The following is a 19,702-nucleotide window of genomic DNA, read 5'->3' as shown; positions in this document are numbered from 1 at the left end:
GCCACAGCTCCTGTCTGGCAGTCCTTTCCTACAGCTGTGGCTGTTCCCATGGTTTTATCCATCTCCCTCCCCTCCCCCCTTCAGGCCTAGGGTGGGGACAGCTCCTTGATGTTGGCAACCTTGAGATGCTTCATCACCAGTTTGCCTTCATCCTGCCTGTGATGATTAATTTTATACGTCAGCTTGACTTGGCTTAAGGGATGTCCGGGGAGCTGGTAAAACATTATTTCTGAATGTGTCTGTGAGGGTGGTTCTGGAAGAGACTGGCATTTGAATCAGTAGACTGAGTAAAGGAGAAAGGCCTTTATCAATGCAGGTGGGCATCACTCAACCCATTGAGGGCCTGAATAGAACCAGAAGGTAGAGGAAGGGCACATTTGTTTTCTGCTAGAGCCGGGACATCCATCTTCTCCTGCCCTTGGGCGTTAGCATCTTGGGCCTTGGGACTCAGACTGGGATTTATACCATTGGCTCCCTTCCAGCTCAGGACCTCAGGTTTGGACTGGACTGTGCCGCTGACTTTCCTGGGCCTGCAGCTTGAAGATGGCAGATTTGGGGACTTGTTAACCTCCATAACCATACAAGCTAACCCTTCATAATAAGTCTTTTTCTATATATATGTCCTGTTGGTTCTGTTTCTCTGGAGAACCCTGACTAAAATACTCCCCAAATCTTTGTAAACAGTCGTGTCATTAAATACTTCGTGACCTCACTGAGTGTGTCTTCTCTTCTGTGAGGAGACCCTGACTGGCACAAGGCCATTTGAGGTAGTCCATAAGAGAGATGATGAAGGTTGGCATTAAGGTAGCCGTTGGAGAGATGAAAAGGAGGGCGTGTGTGTGGGATCTGTTTCCCAAGGTCACTCAGCAGGACTCGCTGCATAGAGATGAGCCCCCATGAATGCTGGAACAGCTAACGGCAAGGGCTATTGAAGTCAACCTCTCTACATTTCTCAGTTCTTTGTACCTAGGCAGTGAGTTCATCTCATGTAATGTCTGCTCTCCCCCACCCCCCCCACCCCCCCAGTGAAGCAAAGACTATTTGCAAACTCATCAGAAGTGCTCTCTGGCCTTCTGCGAATAACCTGCTGGAGGGTCAGCTGGAGCTGTGGAATCAGAAGGCGGGTTAGTTAGCCGCTTGGGAGATGTTACCAAGATGGCTGGTGATCAGAAGAGCTGCTTATTTTCATAATGACCTTCAGGAATTAAATAAAAATACAATGAGTGCCATAGATTAGGAAGAACAAGCCAATTAAAAGCGCAACACGCCTTCGGGAATTTTTATTTCTTTTCCAGGAGGCTGAAAGACATCTGTGGCTGCCGAGCCAGGATGGCGGTCTACCCAGAATCACTGATGAAGGTTGATCCTCTTGCTTGGCTTTAGCGGGGCGGTTGAGGGGATTTGAGCCTATTGAATATTTCACAAGTGGCAGCCCATGGGGGGAGAACAGAGAAAGGTGAAAAGGCAATCCCTGTGTTTCTTTTACGATTCCAATATAAAACCAAGCTATCTGAGGTGGGAGGGAGGCAGGCACTGGAGTCAGCCTACCGCCGGAAGGCATGGTGCAACAATTCTCCCACTTTAATATCTGCTGTTTCATTTTATATTCATCATGTCAGCATAATCTGCCTTTATGGGAATCATCTTGGTTCCCGACCAAATGCGTTTAGTCCCCCTTTTGCTTTAAGTTTGATTGTAATGTGACTTGAAGACTTCAATGAAATGTTTATATGGAGGGACTAGGGGAAGAGGAAGGGGAAAATGCAGTTGGAAAATCAATCAGCGGGGAATTTCAAGAGCTGGCCTTGGTTATGCTAGTATTTCTTTGACCTGTTTTTAATGGACACAGGATTGGCTCTCTGATCGAGTGTACTTCGCTGTTTCCCGACTGCATGCCAAAGAGGGTATACTGTCGCCAGGGATTCAAAGCCCTTAACCCTGTGTCTGAAGTACATTTCCAACTGATGTTCCACCACACTCCTCCTTACGCGTGTGGCTTTAGTGTCCTGAGATACCCAACCGCCCAGGCCGTCCCTTTGCCTCCTCTCCTCTGAGGGCCACCAATATGCCCATTCTCTGCAGTGCTCATGGTACCATGTTTTTAGAGTAGCTCTTTGTCTCTAAGCTAGGAGAGTCCTGTCACACCTTCAAATTCCCAATGGACCTTTACTTAGTCTTTCTTTAATTCTGTAATGAAGCTTAATAATACCTCCATAATCTTATTATGGGTGTGTGTGTGTGTGTGTGTGTGTGTGTGTGTGTGTATTCATCACTGGCAATTCAGTAATTTTTTGCTGAGCACATATTATGTGCAAAGCACTTTAAAGAGTACTTGAGATATGGCAGGAAATAAGCAAGGTTTCTGCTCTCCTGGAAAGACAGGCATTAAACACATGTTTCAGAAAATACATATGATTCATTTCTAATAGTGATAAATGCTATAACAAGGTTTTGTAGAGGGAATACCATAGAGTGTAGATGTGTGTAAAGGGGAAAACGTCAGCTAAACCTGGCAGAGCCTCTCCGAGCAGGTGTCACTTGGACTGAGAGGCCAACGCCGAGAAGAAGGTGGCTTGCAAGGTCTGGGAGGAGAGTTTCAGACAGGACAGACAGTCCTCATGCCCTGAGATGGAAGTGAGCCTGGTCTGTTTCGGAACAAGTGTAAGTCCTGCAGGGCTGGAGCACGTGAGGAGGGGATGGTGGTAGCAGGTGGGTCAGGATAATGTGCGGTGTCGGGGCCACATCACACGGGCAGTATGAGCATGTGTGGGCAGTGTGGTGCCAGCTGGGGAGTGGGTAGAATGTCTTCCACTAAAGGACTGAGTTTCCTGAAGGCAAGAATGTGCCTCATTTCCCTCCATGTTCTGAGCTACTAAAGTGCCCACGATCGAGTAGGTCCTCAATAAAGTGTGTTGGATGAGTGAACACACACACACATGAGTGGATGAATGAGGGAATGAATGAATGAGGGGATGAATGAGAGGATGAATGAATGAATGTGGGAATGAATGAATGGTGAATGAATGGGGATGAATGAATGAATGGCGAATGAATGAATGGTGAATGGATGAGGGGATGCATGAACGAGGGGATGAGTGTTTGGGCCTTCTACTTCTGCCAGGGCGGTTTTCTCTCCGAGGCCCCATGGCCCTCCTCCCCACCTCAGCAACAGTTTCCTTCCTTTGTAATAGAGTGAGTCCAGAGCTGATCTCTGTGATTCAATATTTACTGTGTTTCACACACTGTTATTATCATTTAACGTTTACTGTCTGCTGACTGTGCACTCATCGCCGTAGCAAACAAAGAGCTCAATCTAGTTTGGGTTCAGGGGCTAATTTAGTCAAGGAAAAGGAGATGTTGTAAGAGCTACCGGCGTAGAAGCAATTGTGTGGACGGGAGATCCACTGGGTCTAGCTGGACATACATTCACCTGTGGCCTGAAGCGAGGGACTGACCCTCGGTGATCCTCTGTTTCCTAATCTGAGTGTGGGGAAGATGGGCTTCTTCGGTGGTGGGTTTTCGAGCACAGCCTGCGGAGAGCTGCAGGAGTGAAGAGCGCAGATTTCAGCGAGCCTTCCTTCACTTACTCTGCCTCCTCGATCCCAGGCTGTGGCAGCCAGATGTGGCACGGCCAGGGCCTGCCCGACCACTGGCACGTGAGTCCCCTTTCGTGAGCTACTGCACGAGAGACAGCTATTTCCATGGGCAACTGTGGCCCTGGGCTCTCTGGGCCTCTGGTTCTGGGCTCTGATGCAGGGAGAGAAACATGAGTGAGGGACTGAGCACGGCCATTTACCATAATGTCTTCACCTTGCCTTGGCCTAGCTGCCTGGCTGGCTGCCAGAGAAGCTGCTACCAGTACTTCGGGTGCTGAGGCCAGGAGGTGGGGCGGTGGGGGGAGAGAAGGTGCTGGGGAGAGGCCCGCTTCACACGCTGGGCACCCAGCCTGTCTCCCCTGCCCCCGGCACCCCACAGTGAGCTCTTGGGGTCCTTTGGGGCCCATGGCCTAAGAGCTGATGAAATCTTGTGCTTATCTCCATCCCTTCTCACCTCTTGGCACAGCAAGGGAAGCCCAGGCAGGTATTCACTTGGACTCATAACTTGCTACATTCTGGCCACCTTGTCTTTTCCTTGGAATGAGGCAGAGGCTGCTGAGGGTTTTGAGCCAAGGAGTGATGGGAGTGAACAGGCTGTGGCAGGAGTCCTCTGGCTTCTGGGTGAGAATAGACAGAAGAGCAAGGGAAAGAGCAAGAGGAGAGTCCAGTTAGGAAGTGCATGTGGTCAGTCAGGCAAGAGATGGTGGTGCGTTGGCCCAGGTGGTTGCAAGAGAGGAGCCAAGAAGGGATAACTCTGAGGTGGCTTTTGAAAGGTTTCCTAGTGGACAGGAGGAGGGGTGGGAGAGAAAGCAAGCAGTCAGTGGTGTCTCAAGGATTTTTCCACAGCAGCTCAAGGGTGAATTAGATCCTGTCCCTGTTAATAATAATAATGATAATAAATATTAATAGCTAACTTTTTATAGCACTTACTAAATGCCAGATACTCTTCCCTAAGGACTGTTGATTGTGAACCTCAAGGAGTGAGTCTATGGGGGTGGATGATACAAGAATAATTCAGTAGACTTTGGTGAGCAAACATCATCTCTTCAAGGTGACTTTTCTTCCTTCAGGGTTGCCAGGGACTGCAGAGTGGGGCACAGGGAGAGCTGTTTGTATAAGAAGTTCTAACTCAGCTTCCCCGTCAGTCCTCCTCAAGCGTGTGTGTGTGTGTGTGTGTGTGTGTACACACACACATGGATATGAGGTCTGTGGTAATTGTGGGAATACCCTCTAGGTCAGCTTCGTGTCTTGGGAAGACAGTCCAGAGTTTCCAAGTCTCAGACATTATTATGGCTACTTGTCTATGATGGAGTGCCTCTGTCTCTATGGTAACTCTTGCTTGAATGAAATCTTGATAATTCTCCAGGAATTATCCCTTTCCCTTTCCCCCTACCACCCTTCCCCTTTCTTCATAAAGACACTGTGATAGGCCTTGTCCTTCTAGGACATTTCCAAGGATGTAATCTCTCTAGGAGGCAGCAGTATGAAAAGATTGTGTGATCTTAGTGCGGGGACACTTCTGGTTGCCAATGCTCTTGTCCTTACTCAGTAAGAGGCTATGTTGGTATGGTTATATTGGAAGGAAGTACTATTAGAAGAATAATTTAAAGATCAGGTGACTGGGGGCACCTGGGTGGCTCAGTCGGTTAAGCGTCTGCCTTCACCTCAGGTCATGATCTCAGGGTCCTGGGATTGAGAATCACATTGGGCTCCACACTCAGTCAGCTTCTCCCTCTCCCTCTGTCCCTCCCCACTGCTCGTTCTCTCTCTCTGTCTCTCAAATAAATAAAAAAATAAAATATTTTAAATATATACATACATACATACCTACATACATACCAGGTGACTGTAACTTGCTAGTAGGTCCTAACTTGCCCTTGGTCATATGAGAACACTGGAGTGGGGCAGTGGCTTACCAAATATTTTTAAGCCATGGAAACTTGCGTGCTGACATTCCCTTGCTGGTTGTGCAGTATATATACTAGCAAAAAAAAAAAAAAAAAAAAAAAAAAAATGGAGCTGCTCCGACCGAAGCAGGAGAAACAGGCTCAGATCAGCCCAGTTGCCAAGCTCTGTTCCTATAAATGATAATCCTGAGGCACCTAGGCTGGGGCCAAATGTTCTCTTGGGCTTTTCCAGCTCTGAGGTTCTGCAGTTACACTGTGAGCACTTCCAGTTCAGCTTGTAAAGAATTCACACTCTAAACCCCTGCTCCTCTCAAGGATGGAGATGTCCTCCCTTCACCTTCTTCTAGTTCCATGCCCTCAGGAGAATGTAAGCACTTGGGTCTCTTGTTTGTTTGATTCCCCGTAGTTTGATTTAGAGGAACAAATGACCTTATCACGCACGGCGCTTTACAACAGAGCCCCAGACCGACCTGGGTTCAGATTCCACCTCTGCCGCCCTGTTGCTTGGGGAGATTCTTGGTCACAGGGGAAGTGATGGTCTCCGCCTCATAGATTTGATGTAGGGAAAGGCATCCTGGTAACAGAGTAGGTGCCGTGGAGCTCCTGAACACGCGTGGCTCCTTCCGTCCCTGGAATCCCGAGGCTGGGCATGCCGCTCACCCAGCGCCTTGGGTCTTGTCTTGCAGAGATGTCTGGCACGGCGGGGGACATCTCCCTGGTGTACTGGAGACAGCAGTGGCTGGAGAACGGGACCTTGTATTTCCACGTCTCCATGAGCAGTGCCGGCCAGCTGGCCCGGGCCACCGCGCCCACGCTCCAGGAGCCCTCAGAGATTAGAGAGGAGCAGATGCACATTCTCCACATTTCTGTGATGGTAAGTGAGCGGGAATGCCGCGAGGTGCTGGGGGCGGGGTGACAGTGAGGTGGGGGGACGAGGGAATGGGGCGGGGTTTTGCTAGCACTGGCTGAGTGTGAGAGGTTGGAATGCTCAACAGAAGGGCAGGTGGATTTTGTGGTGTCACTTGGACTGATGCATAGCCATCCATCATCTGTCAGCTGTGACAAACTAATCGTGCTTCAGAGGAGAGAGGAAAGAGTCTCCAACTCCTTGGCCTTTGGGCTGACCTCTCTGGGAATAGCTGTTTAACATCTGTCACGTGCTTGGCCTGTTCCGCCAGGGGCTGAGGTTCAGTGCTCCAAAATTCAACTGGCCTTTCCAAGAAGAACTGAACAAATAAAATCGGAACAGAGTTGGAGCAGGGCTGCCCTTTCCCAAGTGCCCTCAATGTGCAGGGTACTTTGACTCTCACAAGACCCCCTGCCGTGTAGACCCTGCATGATGGCCCTTGGGGCGGGGCTAGGTATGGCCCCATCACACATGGAAGCCCCTTCACTACCCTCATGTTATAGTTGTGAATACCGAGTCAGAGGGGGGCAAGACACTTATCCAAGATCACACAGCTAGTAAGAGATGGAGCTGCTCTTGGGTATTGGAACCCCCCCCCAAGCGTGTCTGGCTGCAAAGCCTGAACTATGTCCTCTTCACTCTTTCTCTCAGTGCAAGAATTTATGGACCATCTAACCATATGTCAGGCACTGTGCTGGGCACATTTGTGGACATTATCTGATTGCATTTTCGCCAAGAAAGCTTGAAGTCAGGCATGTCACCTCCACGTGAGAGATGAAGTTGTGGGCCCAGAGAGAGGGGCAGTGGCCTTCCATCTCTGCAGGCCCCATGACCCAGAGCTCTTGGAGTCTGCTACGTCTTCAGAGAAGGCTGCTAGGGCTTAAATCACTTGAATGGTAGTCTGAAATGCACGTAGGCTCATATTAATGGTTTCTTTAAAAAGCTGGAATTAATGGCTCTGCATGGTAGATAGGAAAAAACAAATTCATTATGCAGAATGTACAGGGTCTAATTGGCTCAAGAAGAGATCTGATAATAGCTACGAGTGACATCCCCCTAGTGCTTTTCACTCCTCAAGTCATTATTTTCTCTTTTAGCACAGCTATCTCTGCCAGATGCATGAGGGTAGGAAATGTTATTCCCAATCTATGTGTGAGAAAGGTACGGGCCCAGAGAGGTGAAGAAATTGGCCTAAGGCCACTCAGCTTGGTAGCGAGACCGCCCACTCCTTTCTTTTCCTTTTCAACAGCCAACAGTATTTATTGAGAGTCTACGGTGGGGCAGAGTTTTGCTTTTGGTCTCGGTTCTTCTCGTTCCTCTAACACTGCATTCGACATTCTGATTAGGGCTGAGTAAGAGCCTGGAAGTTTTCTCTTTTTGGAAAAACACACACATAGCCCAGCCAGACAGCAATGTTAATTTTGGACCTAACGCATGCTCATCACGTGGTGGAACAAATCAAGGCCTTTGTGTTATTCATGGATTGAGTGTGATAGACTTTTCCCATATATATATTTTGCAAATGATGCAGCCACATGCCAAGCCAAGTGAGTGCCTGCATGCTAACTTTGGGGTGCAAGTGAGTGAGCATTACTATCTCAGGGGCCTTGCTAGCATCCTCATGGGGCATGGGGCACCATCTGATGCTAAGAAGGCTTGAGGGGGTGTGACTTCCTTATTTAATGCTTGAGAGACTCCGTTTTGACTAATATTTATTAAGCGTTTCCTGTGTTTGGCACCACGTTTACTTATATACATGCTTCCCATAACCCAGTAACCTAGACGGTATAATCCCAATTATAAATGAGCCCTGAATGGGCTTTCTCTGCTTCCAGGTTCACTCTTAGTTCGACTACATCACACTCTCTCCCCAAGGACTTTAGGTGTTCTTCACCTTTTTATTCTGCTCCGTGAGTTCTGCTTAGAAGGAAGAAGTCACTCAGATGCACACGAATCTGAAATTCCCTGTAATTCGAGATGTGGCTGGCACCATCCTGATCTTCTCTGCCCACCACTAATGTGGCCCAAGGCTACCACCTTGTGGTCCCTACAGTTCTTTTCTGCCTTCAGGGCTCCAAGATCTGGATCTTACTTGTCCTCACCTTACCCTGAAGAGATAGAGTCATGTCCAGGAATCTTTGAACCCCAAGGCATTCATTGATGGCGGCCCGGCTTCTCTGAGGTGGGACACACCTGCCCCCATGCAGAAGGAGGGTGACACGGAGGTGAATAAGCGCAGACTCCAGAGCCTGGGTGCTTGGATGTAAGGTCCCACAGTGCCACTTAGCACTCTGCATGATCTGGGGCAAAGTTTTAAATGCCTCTGTGCCTTGTTTTTGTCATCTATAAATGAGGGTGCCTCTAATACTTGCTGGGTAGGTACACCACATACCTGCATCAGAGGAGCTTGGTGTGCAAGACCGTTAGCTCTTATTCTTACAGGCACTTGAGTTGAAAACTTTAAGATGTGTTTATTATACCCTTTCATCTCATAAATGGATGAACTGGGGTCCAGATATAGACTACAAATTGTCTTGGATCCCCCAACCCATCAGCATGGCTTGGCCTAGAGGGCATGCCTGTCTGTGGCTTAGATGGACTTCATCCTTGCTGATCTGGCCACAGACAATTCAGCAGGAACAAAAAGAGTGTTTGCTTCCTTCTCCCCTAAGCAGCCATTCAAAGTGGCATTCACAGTGGCTGGGATCTGTTTCCCCATTTCACAGGTGAGAAACTTGAGACACAGTGAGTTTATTTGAGTTACCTGCCTAAAGCTGTGTGGCTAACAGGAAGGCAGCTCTGGGACCAGGCTTTTCCTAAGATTCTAAACTCATGTCCCATGGTTACTCAGGACAAGGTGGCTCCTGGTCTCTCAGATTTTTGCATTGTTTTCATCTTTGGTGAAGATCTGAATCTTTTGTGAGAAGACCCAAATTGTCTAGTCAGATGTCAAAGAAATGCCAGGGTCAATGTTCTGCATTCCCTTTTCTCAGGACAAACCTCCTGCTCACCCATGCAGGGCAACCAGCTTCTCAGCTCAGTCATTGGAAACTGCTATAATCCATGCCTACTGGAGTGGAACCAGCATGCTCTTTGGGCTTGTTAATTCCTGAGCTTGAGATATTAATAAAATCAGTTGCTATTGGTGTGACTTGGTCACCCCAAGAATAAATGGTAAACCCGGTATTTCACTCTATATAGGCTGATTCCAGAACCTCCACCCTTACAGTACAAATACAGACCACCATTTCTCTTCTCTCTGCATCAGCTGATGGCTTAAATTGTAAAATCTTATGTGCAAATGATGTACAGACTCCCTCCTTATGTGGAATCTATGAGTAGGTCAACGGGCGGGGGGTTATGATTTGGAAGTCAGCTCCAAGGATGAACGGTATCTCTGTTGCTAGCTTTATGACCTTGGTTAAATCAAAGCCATCATCTGTGAAACTGGGATAATATTCTCTGAGGGTTTTTCTAGGTACTGAATGAGCTTACACATGCCTGTGTCCTGCACAATGAAAATAATGGCCGCCATCATCAAGGACTTTCTGTATGCTAGGCACAGTCTAGGTGTAGGACATGCATCATTCCATTTAATTGTTCTAATACTCTGTGAGATTGATACTGTTGTTTCCCTCATTTACACACGAGGAACCTGGGAGTTAATGAGGTATCGCAACTTGCTCAAGTTCATACCACCAATGAGTTCTGAAGCTGGGATTACAACTCTAGTCTCTCCAGATTGAGAGTCTTTGCTCTTGAGCATAATTCTGCATGATGCAGTGCCTGGCATTCAGTAAGTGCTCAAAAAGTGGTAGCTGTTATCAAAATGTTGGCTGTAATGACAACATTGGTGACAAACGTTGGTGACAAATGTTGAGAAAGGGGATGAAAGGGAATGTTGGGTTTGATGTGAAGGGAAAGAAGATCTTCGAGAACACATTTCTTTCCCAAGGACCATCTCACAGAAAATGCTGTAGATTTTTACTGGCGGGTCCCAGTGAGGGGACAGTGACAAGGGACCAACATCCCTGTCTGTGGCCAGGACAGACCTTTCCAAGTGTTTGAGCTGTCTGGCACTGGGCTGACTGAGTCATGGGGTAGTGAGTTCCTTGTCTCTGGGGGTATGCAAGCAAAGGCTAAAGGCCCTATTCATCAGGATTTTGAATGGAATAACAGTTAGATGCATATTGTGGTTCTTTCAAACTTACAGGATCTATGATTCTATGGCATAATATATAGAAAAATACTTTGAGGATTATAAAATGCCACATAAATCTAAGAAATTATTACTACCATTCTCAATCAGAGGCTTTGTTTAAAGGATTTGTGTGATATGGGGATAATTCTTATTAAAGCTTTCTGTGAAAAATGACTTTAGATCATTTCCCCAACCATTCCAGTATTCATTCACAGCATACCATGCCTTCCTTAGTTCACTGATTTAATCACTCAATCATGCAATGGTTTACTTGCCTACTAAACCTAACAATGACAATCCAAAACAATGACAATGCAAGAAAAAAAGGAAAAAGGGGGAAAAAAAGCTTTTAAAAAGTCAACCACAAGCTCAGAATGAGCCAACTCTCTGGGCTCTGATCGCTAAAAGTGGCTCCACATTTTAAGTTGTGTTAATGAAAGACAAGTTTTCTGAACAACTAGTTTTAGAGGTTCGGGATGAGACCTGAAACAGTGTGTTTACTTTTGGGGATCACGTGTTCAGAGAAACAATAGCTGGAAAAATGATGAGCAAATAGAACAGTGAAGAATCTTAATGTTAACAAGAGCTGCTATAATGCTTTGTGTTATATTATCGGCATATATTTAACTCATTCAATTCTTTAAATAATTCCAGTTCAGCAAATAACCGTTGTTACTCCTGTTCCACTTTGGAGAAAATGCAGGCACAGAGGATGTAATGAGCGTGCAAGAGGTCCCCAGGGTCACATTCTGGCCCCATAACTGACTGACTAGCCATGTAACGAGGGCCTCTTTCCTCCCTCGGCTTCCATTGCCTTATCTGGAATGGGGTGAAGATGGAAGGACCTGCCTAAGGGGGCTGTTGTAAGATGATGCGCATAAAGCACACATGCTGGAGCCTGACACATAGTCAGGTCTTCAGAGATGTTAGGACTCTGCTCTTTATAAGCATATTAGTTTCCTAGGGCTGCCCTGACAAGGGACACAAACCGAGTGATTTAAATGTGTTGTCTCACTTCTGGAGGTTAGATGTCTGACATCAAGATGTGGGCAGGGCCACACTCCTTGTGAAGGCACTAGGGGAAGTGTTCCAGATGCATCCCCCAGCGTCTGGTAGTTCCTTGGCTTATGACAGCATAGCTCTGATTTTCACATGGCCTTCTCCCTGTGCACACATCTGTCTCTGCGTCTACACTTCCCACTTTTTATTAGGACGCAGGTTATATTGGATTAGGGTGTCACCATGGTGACCTCATTGTAACTTGATTACCTCTGTAAAGACCCGATCTCCATAGAAGGTCGCATTCTGAGGATCTGGCGTTAGGAGTGCAACATATTTTGGGGGAGGGGAAAATTTCACTAATAATGCCTTGCTGTATTATTTATAAGCAATATTATTGAAGAATGCCCAGGGCAGCCAGGGCAGGAGAAGCTAAGCTGTTGCAGACTGTAGGTCCCAGAAGCCTTTTGGATAGAAAGCAGAGTCGTGGGGAAAATATCCTAGGGGAGATTATTTTAAGAGGGAAGGTGACAGAAATCTAGTGGTAGAAAAAACTTGCGATACATATAGCCCAAGAAACTGTGGCCTGGGACTCAGGTGTCCCAGGCCTGCCACGTATGCGCTGCATGACATCCTTCCTTAGCCTTAGGATCCCCATCTACAAATCGAGATCATCAAGCTTCTATCAGTTGCAAGACATAATGAAGTTTGCCAATACAAGTATATTTTTATGTAAGTGGGCCATACCACATGAATTCCATTTATTTTTTTTTCAGAAAGTGGAATTTTAAAATCACAAATACATTTATGAATTTTTAAAAATTTGAATCACATGAACCTTGTAGCTTGGCCTTGACTTGCCTCAACAACAAGGATTCAGTAAAAGCCTGCAGGGTCTCTAGCTAGACTTATGGGAACATGAGAAGAATAAGCCATTTAGGAAACGTGGCTTATCTCCCATAACGTTTAGGGATGTAGCATAGTGAAGTGGAGACAATGTAGTGTGGTGTCATGAGCCCGAGTTTCAAGCTGAGATTCTATCTCATAGCAGCTGTAGAAATTTGAATGTTTTCACCTCTTGTTCGGTCATTTGCAAAAATAGAAATAAAATTAAAATCATCACATTGAACTGAGACAATGCACATGAAAGCATCTGGCTATGTTTCCCCAAAAGCAACAGAACTATAACCTATGGTTGGAATGTTGAAGTTGAAAGCACTTTAGACCTGGCCGAACCCAACTCTTCTGGATGAGTCAGCTTTCACGTGTTTATTCCACAAACAAATCACTCTGAATCTTGGTGACTGGCTAGACAGCCCTTTACTGCTCATGCACCTTCCACTGTTGGCGGCTGCCGATGCTGTGGCTCAGCTCTGCATGTCTTCTCCTTCTGGAACTGGCTGAAGGGGAGCCCCAGTCTGAGACCTTTGGTTTCCATGGCAGAGAGAATGAGCAAAAGAACTGGCAGGAATCTAGGATTAAAGCTAGTGCTGAGATGGGGGTTTTCTCACATTCTGTGGCCAGGGCCAAAACACATCATGTGGCCAAGCCCGAAGCCACCGACAGGGGAACACAATCCTTTACAGAGAATGGGCATGTAGGCAGTCACAAATGGCAGCAGACGACCCACCTTCATTTTACAGGTGGAGGAAATGAGGCCAGAAAAGGCATATTCTGCATCCCAAATACCCCCTTCATCTGGGCCAACAACCAAGCCCAGACAGAACATCCTGGAGGTGGCAAGAGGCAACCTAGAAAGGGGGCCCAGAGGTAGTGGCTTGAACCTTCTGGCCAAAATGGAATGCAGGATGAGAATAAGAAAAAAAAATGTGTATAAGAAAAAATATATATATCTGCATCATGTGAGACAGAAGGAGGCGGAGAGAAACAGAGACAGGGAAAATAGGCACCTGCTAGTATTTATTGAATACGTCTTCTATGCCAGGTATATGGGAACTACCAGAGACAGAAATAAACCGAGAAAAAGGGAGCCAAGGACAATGAGAGAGATGTAGAAAAATACAGGGAAATTGGAATAGACAGGAATAGATAGGAAGGGATTTAGCAATAGAAGCAGAGGCAGGGAGGGAGGAAACAGAATAAAAGGGAGGAAGGAACCACATAGCGAAGTAAACAGGGAGAGAGACACAGAAGTAGAGTGGGAGGGGCAGACAGAACCCAAGCCCAAGAAAAATCGTGGAGGGGCCCTGAGGGGGCTGAGGAGGAGGTCAGGGGCTCACAGGGATGGCCTCCAGCAGAGACAGGGAGGTGGGCACCAGCATGGTGGATCTGAGAAGAGGCAGCAGAGGGGAAGGTGGAAGGAGCTGAGGTGCCAAGTCCTGGAGAAGAGAAGGGGGAGGGGAGCTCCAGAGACTGCAGAGATGCATCGTTGGGGGTAGGTAGCAAGCAGGTTGGCAGAGTTGAGGGGGATGTTCCCTTGGTGGCCACTCCCCACCTTTATACCCCAGCTTTTTTTTTTTTTAAGATTTTATTTATTTTATTTGAGAGCAAGAGCGAGAGCAAGAAAGCAAGGGAGAGAGCGAGAAAGCAAGAGAGTACACATGAATGTGTGGAGGGGGGTGGGGCAGAGGGAGAGGGAGAAGCGGACTCCCAGCTGAGCAGGGAGCCACGTGGGACTTGATCCCAGGACCCTGAGGTCAGGACCTGAGCTGAAGGCAGATGCTTAACTGACTGAGCCACCCAGGCGCCCCTACACTCCAGCCTCCTGTTGCACATTTCATTTTCCTTCATAACCTGGGGCTTCTGTGCAGTATTCTAACAACACAATGAGTGCACGGGGTGTGCGCATGTGCGGTGCTGTGCGCGCATGTGCGGTGCTGTGTTCACCCTGTTTACTCCCCTTCCCATGCCCTGAGTCAGCCCGTGTGTCCGGTAAACTTGGCTTTGGACCCAGTAGAGCTTCTAGCGCCCCCTTCAGTTAATTCCCCCTTTTCCACTCTCCTGATCCTCAGGAGACACCTTGGTTTGGTGGAAATAACATAGGTTTGGACAGACAGATGTGGGTTCAAATTGTGACTCTTTCCTTTGTTGCTGTTTGTCCTTAGGCACATTTCTGAAATTCTCTGATTCTTACTTTCTCCTGAATTTAAGGGAGGCTGTGGATCCCTCATTCATGTGGCTGAGGGGAGAAATAAATGATAAAAGACACATGGAACATTTTAGGACAGCACTCAGAGGAGATCCCTTTCTTTTCCTTTGGCCCTTTAAAATATTTTCCCCTAATTCGCCCTTATCCTTGGCCTTCACAAACATCCTTTGAGCTAAGTTGGGCAGGAGTTATTGAGAATATTGACTCTGAAATACTGATAGAAATAATAGACTAAACAAATGAATGGGGTAGAAGAGATAGCTCTTTCTTACGGTTGTATCCCAATTAATAAATGTAGAAGGAAAGAGGGAAAGTAGAAAATCACCATTACGCAGTCACCACTGTAATAATTACTACTGACAAGATCCACTGATGTATACTAAAATTAATGGGTGAAACTTCAAGGAGAAGCAGGATATTTGCAGAGTCTCAAAAGTATCACCCCTGAATATTTATTAATAGCTTTACAGTAGAGAATCTAGTGGATACTAGTATCAACTTTCCAGGGCTGATGTAACAAGTTACCACAAATGAAGGGGCTTAACACAACAGAAATGTATTCTCTCACAGTTTTGGAGACCAAAAGTCCAAACTCAAGGTGTCATTAGGGCTGTGTTCTCTCCTTGGGGAGAGATGGGGATAATCCATTCCTTGCCTCTTCTAGTTTATGGAGGTGCCAGGCGTTTTGTGGCTCATGGCTACATGACTCCAAATGTCTGCCTTCATCTTCCTATCACCTTCTCCTCCATGTCTTCTTGTCTGTGTGTCTCTCATAAGGACATGTGTCATTGGATTTAGGACCCTCCTGGATAATTCAGGATGACCTCCTTTTGCAGGATCCTTAACTTAATTATATCTACAGAGACTCTTTTTTTTTTTTTCTTCCTCAAATAACATAGCGTTCACAGGTTCTGGGGACAAGGATGTGGACCTCTCTTTTTTGGGTCCACCAGTTCAACCCAATACTTCACTTTAACCAAGTGGTCAAGGTTAACATCACTGGCAATAAGACAGACAGACATCATGAGTCCCCTGATAGGAAGCACCAAGAAGGGCATGATGCCATTTCTATGGTACACTTGACCAAAATGCGTACCCTCATTCCCATCATGAGAATACATCACACACACCCCAAAGTGGGTGACCTTTTACAAAATAACTGGCCAGCACGCTTTAAAAGTGTCAGGATGATGCAAAACAGGAAAGGCTGAGGAATTGTCACAGGTAAGACAGGACTGGGGAGACATGGAAACTGAGTGCCTCAAGGGGTCCTGGACCAAAATGGGAACATTAGTGAAAAACCTGGTAAAATCCAAGGAAGGTCTGTGGTTTAGTTAATGGTATTATGTCGTTGTTAATTTCCTGGTTTTGATTATTCTTTTATGTGCAATTTTAACTTTGGAGGAAGCCGAGTGATGAAGAAGATAAAGGAATTCTCTGTACCAGCTTTGCAACTTCTCATGAGTCTATATTCAGAGTAAGAGGTTTAAAGACACAGAGTATGGAGTCTGGAGCAGGACTGCCGGGGTCAGAATCCTGGCCTTCCCGCTTAACTGGCAGTATGACCTTGGTTAAGTTACTGTTCCGTGCCTCAGTTTGCCCCACTAAAACTGGTGAGACTCGTAGTTTCTACCTCATGGAATTAAAATGAGGTAGCATGTAGGGCGCCTGGGTGGCTCAGTTGGTTAAGCGACTGCCTTCAGCTCAGGTCATGATCCTGGAGTCCCGGGATCGAGTCCCGCATCAGGCTCCCTGCTCAGCAGGGAGTCTGCTTCTCCCTCTGACCCTCCTCCCTCTCATGCTCTCTGTCTCTCATTCTCTCTCTCGCAAATAAATAAAATCTTAAAAAAAAAAAAAAAATGAGGTAGCATGTAAACGCCACAAATGTTGTGTCATCAATTTCATTGATAATGCTGCTATTATTGTTCCTACTGTACAGATGATAAAACCAAGGATGAGGAAGTTCAGACATCTCTGTTCTGAGATCACGCAGCCAGTGCCTGAGCCCAGGATCAAACTTCAGTTTCTGATTCGAGAGGCGCTTGGCTGGCTCAGTCCGTAGAGCCTCCAGCTCTTGATCTTGGGGTCGTGATTTTGAGCCCCACGTTGGGTGTAGAGTTTACTTTAAAAAATGTTTCTGAGTCCAGGTGATCTAAGACATTTCTTTTCCTGCTGGGGCAAAGAGGGGAAAGGACCTTTCAGGGGCTCATCTCCCTAACCATCTAGTTACAGCACGCCATATGTTGGTAGGACAGGCCTGACTGGACTATGGAAGATGGCAGCTGGTTCTTCCTCATCGTGAACGCTTGGAAGTGAGGACAATAGGCATCTCAGACTTAATTCTCAAAAAAAAAAAAAAAAAAAATCCACGAAAGACTCCTCCCTCCAGCCCCTTTAAAACACATCCAGTCCAATGCCCTCATTTTAGAGTGAAAATACAGAAACTAAGCCCATAGGTCCTGGAGTGACTCGGTGTCATGTGACAGATCAGTGCCAGAGCTGGCTTTGGGGGCTAGACTGCGGGACGGCGCACACGCACTTCTTTGTGTGTCTGTGTGGGTGGGTGGTCCCCGCTGCGCCCCCCCAGCTGTGATCTGTACTCCGCGGAAGGCCTCTGGCTCCATGCTGTGGGAGCCGTAAACATAGAGGTTCCGCACAGCTTTATTTCAGTGCGTTGTGCTAATCGTCCCGTCTGCACATCCACCCATACAGTCAAACAATTACCCAATTCAAACTTCTGCTGCTAATATTCCCCAGCTCAAGGGCGTCTTTAATAGCAAAATAATACTTGTTTTTTCTTCCTTCCCTCTCTGTTTTTCCCTAATCTCTCCCCAATGAGACATAACATTAATTACAGCAGTTAACAGAAATTCTGTCTCCATTACTGCCTGCCACCTTTTCCATTTTGGTTTCTGCCTCCGAAATTCCTCTCTTGAATGGGGGGGGGGGTGGTTATGCAGATGTGTGATTGTATTTATTTATCATTTCTCTGCTTACCTCCTTTGTGCTGGATTTTAAGCTAAGCAGAATCCGTGTTTTCACCGGGGTAGGAGGGGTGCACGTGAGTGTGAATGTTGTTTGCGTGTGCCTGCTTCCTAATCTAGCTGTCATTTTGAGCTAATTGTGTTGTTTCCTCTTGTGTGGAAGGAAATCTTATCTGTTTTGGATTAAAATTCAATGAAGGTCATAACGGCTGGAAAACTTACCAGACTGCTGCAATTAATGTTCATTTGGCTTTGATAAATTGGAACGTTCCCCTCAATAGGACTGGAGTGGATTTCAGAAGCAATAATTCTTCCATTAACTCAATGATTCTGCCTGTGATGGAGGACCTTGTCCTGCTTTTGTTTGTCATCTGTCACTTGGAGGAGTTGGGCATATGTCGGAGATGATTTGTCGTGATGGCATGCCTGGTTGTATCGAAGCATTTAAAACCACCAATTATTTTTGTCCCCTGTAAATTGCTTGGTTAAACAAAATGTGAAGTTGGAATTAAGGTGGAAAAAATCTTTTGTGCCCCTGTTTCTCTCCTCATGGGTTTCTATGGTTGTGGGGTCTTACAAGTTCCTCTCAAGGGCCAGGTGAAAATGAATCTGTCATAAGAATAAGGGGTACCTGGGTGACTCAGTCAGGCAAGCGTCTGCCTTAGGCTCGGGTCATGATCCCGGGGTCCTGGGATCAAGCCCTGCATTTGGCTCCCTGCTCAGCGGGGAGCCTGCTTCTCCCTCTGCACCCTGCTCTCCTTTCTCACTTGCTCTCTCTCTCTCAAATAAGTAAATTCTTTAAAATTAAAAAAATAATAATATTGAGCGCTTATTTTCCAGGTAGTGTGCTGGGAGCTTTGATGCACATTGTTTTACTTCTTAAAACAATTGTTTAGGGTGTTTTGTCCATGTCACCTGGGAAAAGACCGAAGTCTGTCGATGATAAGTATTTCCTGCATCACGGACAGCATGAGATTGGAAGTCAAGTATCTTGATTCTAAAGCTCTTGCATTACCCTCACACATTAGGATTTTTTAAAATTGCTTAATATTAAGCCCTGCTGTTTACTGCTGGTATTTCACTAGGTGTAGAGCAAGATCTCCTTCCCACGTAAGGGTTACCTGGGGTGTTCATTTAAAAGGCAGTTTCCTGGGCTCTGCCCCAGCTACGCTGGATCTGAATTCCTGGTGGGAGCTTCTGGGCAATCTGCATCCTGAAAAGCCCTGCAGGTAATATTTGTGGAGAATCCCTGACCTGTAGCTCATTGAGACCAGCAGGGAGAAAGTCATACCCTTGACGTGCCCATTTAAAAAATGATAGCATTCTTCTAAAAACCCTGCCAGGCGGGCATTGCTATCTCCATTTTATAGATTGAAATATCAAGGTACATCAAGTTAAATGGTCTTGCCCGAGGTCACACAGCTAAGGAGATACCAAAATGGGATCTAGACCCTGCATTTGCCCCACGGACCAGAATGCTCCGGCTCTTACGTTAGCATCTCCATCTCATCTGTTCCTGTCCTTGTCCAGCTCTGTCTGTTGCCTCCCTTCCTTCTCTCAAATTCTGCAGGGGCACAGGCCAGAGCAGCTCTGGGCTTTCCCCATAGACACCCTCTTCAGTTCCTCTTTTATTGTGGTCCTTATGTGTCCTGATGTTCCCCTAATGAAGCATCTAGAGGCCTGCCCTGTCTTGGCCTTCCTTAATGAGGAGTGAAATATGTTGGTGTCTGTGCCAGGGGCTTTGTTTAGATGGTTCACAGAGCTACCAAAGGCCTTCTAGGGGGAGATGTAGGGCAGCCCCACCCATTGCAGATGATCTCAGGTAAAGGAAGCTCACCTGCAGGGCAGGTCTGCACCGTTACAATAATTACAGCAGCATGGCTCAGGGGAATGGAGAGTCAGCTGGACCTGGTTCAGTCAGCCTTTTGCTAACTGTGTGATCTTGGGCTAGCTACTTGCCCTCTCTGGGCCTTGAGGTAAAGTAGGTGTAACAATGGTA

General features: G+C 46.7%; 1 protein-coding gene across 5 annotated transcripts in view; it reads left to right on the top strand.

The window, feature by feature from the left end:
- The window catches only part of ASTN2 (astrotactin 2), an 877,839-nt gene that overhangs the window by 117,538 nt on the left and 740,599 nt on the right, over positions 1 to 19,702 (top strand). For all 5 annotated transcript variants that reach the window (XM_032419129.1, XM_032419128.1, XM_032419127.1 and 2 more), the window contains exon 2: positions 6,190 to 6,377. In XM_032419129.1, coding sequence (XP_032275020.1) covers positions 6,192 to 6,377 — 186 coding nt within the window. In that variant the 5' untranslated portion in view covers positions 6,190 to 6,191. The remainder of the gene's footprint in view (positions 1 to 6,189; positions 6,378 to 19,702) is intronic.

This window comes from Phoca vitulina, unplaced genomic scaffold (genome assembly GCF_004348235.1).
Source record: "Phoca vitulina isolate PV1807 unplaced genomic scaffold, GSC_HSeal_1.0 scaffold21, whole genome shotgun sequence".
NCBI lineage: Eukaryota > Metazoa > Chordata > Mammalia > Carnivora > Phocidae > Phoca > Phoca vitulina.
Note: the sequence above shows the minus strand (reverse complement) of the source record. Positions and strands in the feature narration are given on the sequence as shown.